Raw genomic sequence first — 9,296 nt, 5'->3', positions numbered from 1 at the left:
CAACTGCCTGTGTGGGCAACTGCCTGGTGAACACTTACACATGGAAATGCTCCGGGTGCTCCTACAGCTTGGCCAGATGCTGATCAAACCCAAGGCCACCCTCTCGGAGCACCTTGGGCACAGCCATACCCTGCTGTCCACGACTTGGCAGGACGGTACCGCAGCACTTTGGGCAGCTGTGGTGCCTCCTCCACGCCAGGGGTCTCTGGGCAGAGGAGCACTAGCTCCATGGCATATGAAATACAGGTACTGGACTGGGCTTTCCTTTCCTTTTTTGGGTTTAAGACAATCCTCTATGTCCTCTCCCTTGGGTTCTCACTAGCCTGGCCCTCATTTTGAAGTCAGTTTGCCGCTCAGTGCCATTGAGGCACAGGTGACTACAGGAGATCAAAGTCGTTCCTGAGAAAGAGCTAAATAAAGATTTTGAAACATCAGATTTCAGCCCAAGTCTGGGGAAACAGCAGCTTCGAGGCAACAGCTCCAGGAAAGCCCTAGGAAAACTCAGACTCACTTCTTCTAGCCCCTTACTCCCAGGTGCAAAGAACCCTGGGCTGCCGCTCTGACCTCTCCCCACTGATGCCGACTGCTGTTCACGGAGGGAAATTTGGAGTAAATTCTAAAATTCATTTTGGAAATGGAGCTTTGCTGGAGATCTGGGCACACCCTCTGCCCCGTTCACGTCCAAGATGTCCACCCAGACGTGTGAGGAGGTGGGCGGGTAGCTGCTGTCCACGGCTCTAACACAGACACACCATTTACAGCTGTGCAAAACTGGGCTGGGAGGGGATTCTGCCAAGATGCCAAACCCCCAGTGCGTTCAGACACTCACATCAGCGAGCTCTGCACAGCCCAACTGCCACACAGCCCTTCTCCCGCTGCCCCGTCCACTCAGCCCTCTGCCCGGGAAAGGTGTGACAGCTGCTGCCTGCAAGCTGCTGGTCAAGGTCCAGGGCGCAGCTTTGCTGCCAGGTGAAATGCTTCATCTGTCGGGAGAGTGGGCTGAGCGCCGGAGTGGAAGTCTTTCACTGAAGGGTTTTAAAACTGCTCTGCCAAGGGAGCGAGTTTCACCCCCCTGGGAGGCAGGCGAGTACGTCCCCATCCCATACGTGGGGTGAAGAGAGGGGAAGTTGCTCGGACACACAGAAAATCAGGGGAAGCAGTGCCAGGGCAGGAGCCCTGCCTGTTCTTCAGACCCTCCTCCTCCTCAGTTTCATGTCCTTGCAAACACAAGTGAAGGATCCATGGATGCTCACTGGGGCTTTCATGGGGTCAGGAACCGCCGAACAGCATTGCCAGACCTGTCCCAGCTCTGCTCCAACCTCTGCCCTGCAGCCTCGTGCTAACGGTTCCCAGCCATGTTCTGGAATTGAAAGCTGCCTCTGAGATACACGGGAATGGGGACATTTTCCCAGAGGAAAACCAAACATGCTTGAAAAACAGCCGGGAGAGGCAGAGCAGCCCGCTGCAGGGCCAGCTCAGTAGAGTCCTCACTCTCAAGCGTGGAAGGCAACAGATGTTTCAAGATCCCTAGAGCCCTCATTGTGCAGTGGCTTGTAGACTGCAAACAAGCTTTGGGATGGGCAGCAGACCGATTTCAACCACGTTCCTCCCTTCGGCAAACAGACTCCAAGTGCAGCGAGCTGGCGGAACCCTGCAGAACCCCAACTGCTTTCCCAAACCTCTGACAGCGCTGGATCCAGCCCCTCTCCAACACTTTCCTTCCAAACCTGGGGCTAACAACACGTGCCTTTAGAAGCTTCACCTCTTCCCAATCTGCCAGGTGAGAGCTGCGCCCAGAGCTCACCGGGAGCTGGGGGAGTGTAAACAGAAGGATTTTGGGGATAAAAGGTCCTGAAATCCACACAACCCAAACGGCACCTCATCTCCAAGAGGGGACAGGGCTCACAGTGGGAACAATTGCACACGGCCCAAATCAGTGCTCCCATCAGAGCAGGTTTTCTGCTTTTCGAGGGGAGAGGTTGTGGGCAAGGGTCCCCGTGAGGAAATCGAATGAGCGTGTGTTATTTGCAAACAGCATCACAGTGGTTAGTGTCGATTTGAATGGCAGGTAAGAAGAGGGGTGAGTTCGCCGGAACAGTATGCAGCCGTGGCTCAGTCAGGAAGAAGAGGATCTAGGAGGAGGGAGTACGTGCACCGCAGAGACAAGAGTCTCCATCAGTCCAAGGAGAAGAAGGTGAAATAGAAAAAAAGGCCTGGGGAGTGTCACATTGCCCCAGGGATTCACAGTGCCAGAGCGAGGGGAAAGACGTGAAAACGGCAGGCGGCTTCCTGGATCCACACCTCCGACTCCCCCAGCCTGCAGCCCCCTGCACCCCCCACCTCACGGAGATCTAACAGCGTGTTACCCTTGTTTCCGAGTAAGGAGAATTCACAGTGTTCAGTAGTGATCAGGTACAAAAGCCGTTTAAGTCTACAGTCTCCTAAGTGCTGTTGCTTTGTCGGAGTGCCTACGCGGGGCTCAGTGCGAGCAGCTGGAGGAAGAGGGAGTTTAGAACAGCAGACAGATCAGATCGCAAAGGCACGGTTAGACTGGGCGGACACGGGGTGTGTTTGCCTTAGAAGATAGTGGTCTCATACTTAGTGCTGAGGGTCCGCTTGGAGTCTTGTTTGGGGTCCACGACCCAGGAGACGCTGGCATGAGACTGGGAGTCTTGGTCCACTTCGGGGGGCTCCAGCTAGAAAACAGGAAGAGAAAGGCCGTGTTAGGGCAGCTGGGCTTCTGGGGCAGAACAAGTGGGGATTCAAAGCACGGAGAGTCTGCTGCTCTGCCTAACGCCCATCCCGAACCCACACACGTGTGCGGGCAAACAGCTCTCACTGGGGAGCCATTTGAGTTCCTCACAGCTAGAACACCTCTAGCTGCATCTGCCTCAACCCAGCACCCTGAGGTGACTTCCTGCGAGAGGCCTGCAAGCCCCTACTACCGAGAGTGACAGCTTCACTTCACCTCACAAACAAGCATGAAAAATCGAGCGCTATAAAGACAGCACTATAAAAAAAGAGGAAGAGAGGGAGGCAGCTCCTGGCAGGTGAGCTCCCTCGTGATTTACTCTCTTGACCAAGCGCGGCTCTTTCATCTTGTCCTCCTAAATCAGGATCCTACAGGAAGGTTAACACCACCAGAAAGAGCAACGCTGTTAGTTGAGCTGCCACTCTACATCAGAGGGGACGGGTAGGAGCGGTTTGTCCCTGGGGTTCAGCCGAGCTTGTGGCACGGCCCTGGAACGAGCAGGGAGGGAAGACAGCAGCGAGGCAGGACACGGGACCACAGCAGGAGACGCGGGGAGCAGGGAGGCAGGCGGGCCGGGTCAGTTCGGAATGGAAGGTGGCAGGAAGAGGGTAAAGACCTTGGCTCCGGGACTAACAGACTGCAGCGGCAGGTAGGAGGGGCGGTGAGTTGTACAGGTGTGACAGTAACAACAGCGAGTGTCGGGAGGGAGCGGCACCTGAGCGGGGGGAGCAAGCAGAACACAGACAAAAGGAGACATTAAAGGAAGGCAATGGCTTATGCAGCAGTCCCTGCTCCTCAGCAGCTCCGGGTTTGGCTGGGTTGGGCTGCGGGGTTACTCCCGTACTGCAAACCGCAGGTTACCGGCTGATCTTACTGCGCCTCTGCAGGGTTTGCACAGGGAACTTGCGCTGGACCCATCTGGCCCCATCCCACCCAGGTTATTTCCACCTCCGCTTGCCCTCACCCTGCCAGGGGAAGCCCTAATGCTGCAGTGGGGCTGCTAGCAGAGCCACCACCACTGCCACATCAGCGGAGCCTGCAGCTACCGGCACCTTGTCCGCATCTGGGCTCCCCCCACCACCAAGGGGGAGGTTTAAGCATGTGATGCCCAAGAGAAATCCCAGCTCAGACCATGCAGGTGGCAGCCAGCCCGCACATACGTACTGCAGATTTCCTCGTGCCGGCTCGCGGTTTAGGCACCGGTTTGGAAGATTTTGTTTCAATCGTTTCTCCTGCTCCAGCACCCAGAGGCTTTGCTCTCTGGGCTTGGAGGGCCAGCTGGTAGGCGACCTCAAACGCCTGCCCCAGTGTGAGGATGATCTCGTATGTCAGGTTCTTTGGAGAGAACACAGAGACATGAAGCTGTTAGGTGCGTATGAGCTACCTCACGTTGCTCGCTCTGGAGACAGACCTCGGCAGAGCCCGTCACCTTCCTACCAGCAGGTCGGATCCTGCCCTAGCCCTGGCAAAGCCGCTGAGCTCCTGCCCCGCGGGGGAGCCAGCACTGAGCTGCCTCCATGCTCGCACAGCTCCGGCCGGTGGGACCAGCTCCAGCTCCTCAAGCACTGCCGTTTAGCAGCGTTTTGCTTTGCTAAGAGAAGTTAAAACATCTTGTACAGCCCAAGAATAAAAGCAAGTTATGCTTCCCCTGTCTTGGTGAATTAAAAGGCTGCTAAAGCAGCCTATTACGCTCAATATAATTGAGAGTGTATTAGGATTTTGTTCACAGCATATTCCCCAGGAGGGAAAATCTTCTGCTTTGCTTTATTCAGCACTGGAGACTGTGGTAATGAAGCCAGACAAATATTCTCTTTGTCACCAGAGCTCCAATATAAAGGCATTTTGAGCCTTTTTAGGGTGGAAACAGGCAAAAAAGCTCCAGACCGGACCAGATCCTGGTCTATGACTCGCCAGTAAAGCTGAGCACTGGGAGATGAGATACAAGAACCCACTCACCACATCCACAGTGCTGAAGACGTGGCAGTAGTGGTGGCTGGTCTGCAGGTCCTTGGTGATGTAGGCAAACGTGCAGAGGTCCTCGGGATCCTGAGCAGCGCAGGAGATGTTCCGGATCTCATGCTCAGCAATGACATTCTGCCAGGGTCAACCACAAGCACCCATCACCCTTCTGGGAGTGGCAGATACATCCGGCAAATGGTGGTTGTGCCAAGTGTGTACTGGGGGCAGGGAGCAAAGCAGGCACTGGCAGGGACGGGGGTCTCCCAGCCAGACCAGTCCTAGCTCCCTTCCATGGCAGGAAGTAAATGGCAACAGGGTCCACCAGCAGCCAGTCTGCCAAGTCTTCGGCATGCAGGTAACCAGCACCACCCCAGTGCTCTCCCTGGCAGCTCCGCAGAACCAGCCGTGGCTTTTGGAGCCTCTCAATGTGAGCTGCAGACCCCAGGCAGGTGGACTACAGGCCTTGTCCCTCCAGACACCAAATTCCAGGCATCTGAATCTTACCTTGTTAGAGGCATCGATGAACTTCACCCCCTTGTACGTGATGGACAGTATTATGGTCGGGATCTTCTTCATGTGCTCTGTGGATTTCTTCAGAAACAAGAACATTCAAGTGACAGTTGTGAATAAAAGCTCCCTCTTTCACCGCTGTCCCACAAAGGCAGGTTTTGGGGGTCTTGGAGCAGGAGGAGGAAAGCCTGCTCTTGGTGGAAGCAGAGGGTGAGGGAAGCAGAGGGATCTGCCCCAGCAGCCCTTTCCCCACTGAGAACACCCATTCTCCCACTGCACAGTCCTTCCAGCTCCGGGCAGTTCCCTAGCGGCACAGCCCCCGGTGGGCTGGGCCCTTGCTCTGCACACAGGCAGCCTGAACGGCTTGGGGAACCCAGTCCCCTCTCCCACACCATCCACCACAGGCAAATCCCCCGTCCCCATGGTCCCCGTACCCTCATCTTGGCACAGGCGTCCTGCGTAGACTCTGTCCCTCGGAGGTCTTTGATCAACATGGAGCCCAAGTACTGTTTGAAAGAGGGAGAGATGTTAAAGGCTTCAGACAGGAAACCTGCCGACCCCAAAGTGATGCCACGGCCCCACGAGCAGCCAGCAGCCATGGCTGGAGTGGGACAGGTCACCTGGGGCGGGAGGGAAGCACGACAACTCCACCCGCAAGACCCTGACCCCCGAGCCTCCTCCTCCTCGCCAACCCCACAAGCCAAAAGCCACTTACATTAGCCTCGTACCCGCAGGACTCGAAGATGAGCTTCTCCGGCTGGTGCTGCCAGTTTTGGACTGGGGCGTACGGGGCAGCCAGGCTAGGGGGGCGCAGGGTCAGCTTTGACTCCCGACGGTCCTCCTGGCAGGGAGGAAACAGGGATGTGAAGCCACAACAGGGCCAGCCTGGGTTGAAATGCAGATCTCAGGAGAGAGACAGTTGCAACTGTCAAACCCCATGGGGCTGGGAGGAGGCAGCACACTGCAGGTGAAGGCGTCAGCGCTCACGGAAGTGCGAGTCACCCATTTGCAAGGGGAGACTGAGGCATACATGAGCTTCTAATGCCTGATGGAAGCCGTGCCTGACCCTCTCCCTAGCCCTCCACACATTGCCCTAAATCCTTGCTGGCTCCAGAGAAGACAAAACCCGTGCTGAGCTGTGCAGAGGGGCCCCAGAACACAAAAGTGCAAAAGCACCCGCTGACCTGTGCTTTGTAGCGCTCAACTCCGGAGTAGGGAGCAACCTCGGTGCTGCGGTCGTGTTGCCTCTTCCCGGTGTCGCCAGAGGGCAGCAGGAGATCGGCGGATCTGCCCGTGCAGGAGTCGTTCTGGCTCAGGGGCGAGGACGTCTGCGACATCAAGTCCTGGCACTGAAACAAGCAGACACCACAAACGGTGCGGGTCAGCCTGCGCCGCAGCCGTGCCCACCCCTCGCTCCCTTCACAGTGCCCGACACAAAGGGTGCCAGAGCAGAGTTAACGGCGCCAGCTCCCGCTCCGCAGGCTCTGCCTCGGTGTCATCCATCACACCATCTCTTCCTGCATGGCTCCCCCGATTTGCTCCGGGATGGTTTCAGGCAGAACTCAACCCTTTTGGCACACCTCCATCCCAGGAGGGCAGGGGTCACGCTGAGCTGCGGGCAGGGTGTTTACAGAGGAACAAGCTCTGCTCAAGCTCTAAGCGAAGCACTCAAAGCTGCTGATGATTGGCTCCCCCAGGAGAAAAGTCCTGGGAGCCCAGCGAGGGACCAGCCCAGCTGCCTGCCGGCCTGGCTCTTCATGCAGGCAACATGCGCTGCCTGTATGTGCCAAGGGCCCGGCAGACAATGCGGGCAGCTCGCAGCTGCAACACGCATTAGTCCTATTCAACTGACTTGCTTAATTTGCCATTGACGTCCTTCCGCTCCCCGCCGGAGCCAGGCGCTGGATCGCACCAGCTGGAGCACCAGGAAATGCTGCAAATGGCCCATTCTCTTAGATGCCTCCTGGTCCAGCATATCAATCAGTTGATGCTGCACCAAGGGGCTCCTCTTCCCCCCCTCAACCACTCCTGTCTTCAGCCTCATTGATCTCAAGAGGAGCGCAGATCCTCAGCTGGCTGCTGCCTGTCCAGGCTTCTGGTGCCTGAAAAGGGGGCGGTTGAGCAGTGGGGTTTGTGTGCGGCACCTCCTAGCTCCTGGAGCAACAGCAGTGTAAATTCTCTTTTTTTTACACCTGAACCCTGGTTCTTAAGAAATCCACCGTGAGCAAGCAGCCCAGCTCGCTTCAGCTAAGACCTTGCTGGTTGAAATTCTCAGGAATCCAAGGCGAGAGGGAAGAGCTCTGCGGCAGGGCAAGGACCAGATGTTTGGATGGGGAAACTCCAATCACTCCCAGTTCCTGCTCCAGGAAGCTGATCTGCAAACACTGGGAGGAAGCAGCATGACACGCTCGCCCCCCGTGGCACGCTGCCCTGCTCCCCAGCTCGCAGGTTAGCTGCAACCTCAACCGCTTGTGCCAAAACCTCAACTCTCCAATGTTGTTTTTCAGGAAGAACAGGGAATGCAACAGCTCCCCTCCCAGCCAGCCCTGATAACGAAGGGCCTGACATCCAGAGGCTCCCACTACCGCTGCAAAAAATCAACATCCACAAATCCCATGGAGTGCTATTTGGCAGCGAGAGCTCTAGAGAAGCCCCACCGGCCCAGGGAGACAGCTCAGCCTCCCAGCTGGCACAATCAAAACTCCAGGTCCTGGCTGCAGCCCATCTCACCGGCTGGGCCATGGCACGCTCCTGCCTCACATTTGGCTGGAAACAAGGGGAAGAAAGTCATCTCTGTACCCGCCCTTGGTGGAGGACAGAGCCCCTGCCACCTGTCCAGTGCAGACACCCATCCTGCACGGAGGCACCTGATCCAGAGGAGCTGCCTGACATTTCCCATGGGCAGGCATCCAGAATTTCACCTGCAAGGGCTGGATATGATCTTCCCCCACTCGTTTCAATAGCAGGGTCATGCCTGTGTGAGTATTTGCTGCTTGGATGGCTGGAGTCAATAAGGCGAAAAGCTGAAGGGATACAACTGGCCATGCGAAGGTTTCTCCCAGCACTGATGCATTCACGCAGGGAAGATGGAGTTTGACCCGCAAAGAAGTAAGCTCAGAGCTGGTCAATGTGCCCATCAGTTCAGCTAGAGCCCAGCTGTCCAGACACCGGGTGATGTTTGCTGTTGTGGGGCCCAGCCACGGCAGAGTTTGTACAGCACGACATCAAATCTGTAATTTATTTTCATGCTGCCCGAGTGCTCCGGCCAAGTCAGAGCCAGCCTGGCTGTCACACTGCCCGAGTCCTGCTGGACCACGCTCAGAGTGGGAGTACTGGGCTCTGCATCATCCCTGGCAGCAGCCAGAGTGCATCCTTGGGAACTGGTGAACATGAAATGCTCCCTCCTCCGCACAGCCAGATGTGCAGACGCCTCAATGTTTCAAGAACTTTCTTCCCAAACCACCAAGTATCTGAGAAGCAGGAGGAGCCCGAGCTTCCAGGTCAGATCAATTAGTTTTAATGAGAAACCAGCCATTTCAGTTTTGCCTTTTCTTCTTTTAAACAGCAATGCAATCTTCAGAGATCACTCTCTATGTTTATTAGCCTCAATACTTACCTTCAAAGGAGTTTTACCTTAAATATTGACATTGTAGGGTGGGGTTTTTTTTCCTTTTTTATTGATTTTGCCAGGCAGAATCTCCTGTGTGTGAAGGCAGCAGTGAGGCTGAATGCGTCTCCTTCTCTGAGCCTGGATACACATCTGAGGTCTGAGCTCTCAGTAAACATCCTCTACAGATCTCCCTGTCCCCCAGAGGTGACAGAAAGGCGGAGGTAACCAGAAAGGAGACAATTATTCCTGACAGACCCCTCTTTAGTCCTCTGAAAGAAGAGAGGAAAGCGAAGGAGAGCCAGGGCAGAAGCAAGCACCCCGGCCGCTGCCGAGCGTGCCCTATGCAGACACATCGGCCAGGCAGGGAACACACACAGGGACTCACTCTCAGCTGTGAGAACCGCGGCGGCTTTGCCGTAGGCTCCTCATACGGTCTGTCTGCCAGGGGGGCGACGATACCCTTTA

At 56.1% G+C, this 9,296-nt stretch overlaps 1 protein-coding gene across 2 annotated transcripts in view; it reads right to left on the bottom strand.

Annotated features, from left to right (window-relative positions):
• Window positions 1–2,576: 2,576 nt before the first annotated feature.
• The window catches only part of LOC104499702 (ankyrin repeat and SAM domain-containing protein 1A-like), a 22,496-nt gene continuing 15,776 nt past the window's right edge, over window positions 2,577–9,296 (bottom strand). Inside the window, exons 5-12 of one of the 2 annotated variants that reach the window (XM_010143247.1) lie at window positions 9,233–9,296; window positions 7,248–7,269; window positions 5,937–6,059; window positions 5,656–5,727; window positions 5,216–5,302; window positions 4,709–4,846; window positions 3,913–4,087; window positions 2,577–2,680 (exon numbers count right to left, since the gene is read on the bottom strand). The exon at window positions 9,233–9,296 is cut by the window's right edge and continues 1 nt beyond it. In XM_010143247.1, the coding sequence (XP_010141549.1) occupies window positions 2,577–2,680; window positions 3,913–4,087; window positions 4,709–4,846; window positions 5,216–5,302; window positions 5,656–5,727; window positions 5,937–6,059; window positions 7,248–7,269; window positions 9,233–9,296 (785 nt within the window). Of the gene's footprint in view, window positions 2,697–3,912; window positions 4,088–4,708; window positions 4,847–5,215; window positions 5,303–5,655; window positions 5,728–5,936; window positions 6,060–7,247; window positions 7,270–9,232 lie in introns of both variants that reach the window. The other variant, XM_010143246.1, reaches the window with a different exon arrangement.

Source organism: Buceros rhinoceros, unplaced genomic scaffold (genome assembly GCF_000710305.1).
Source record: "Buceros rhinoceros silvestris isolate BGI_N320 unplaced genomic scaffold, ASM71030v1 scaffold11469, whole genome shotgun sequence".
Classification (NCBI taxonomy): domain Eukaryota; kingdom Metazoa; phylum Chordata; class Aves; order Bucerotiformes; family Bucerotidae; genus Buceros; species Buceros rhinoceros.
The sequence above is the reverse complement of the archived record's forward strand: the minus strand, read 5'-3'. Positions and strand labels throughout refer to the sequence as shown.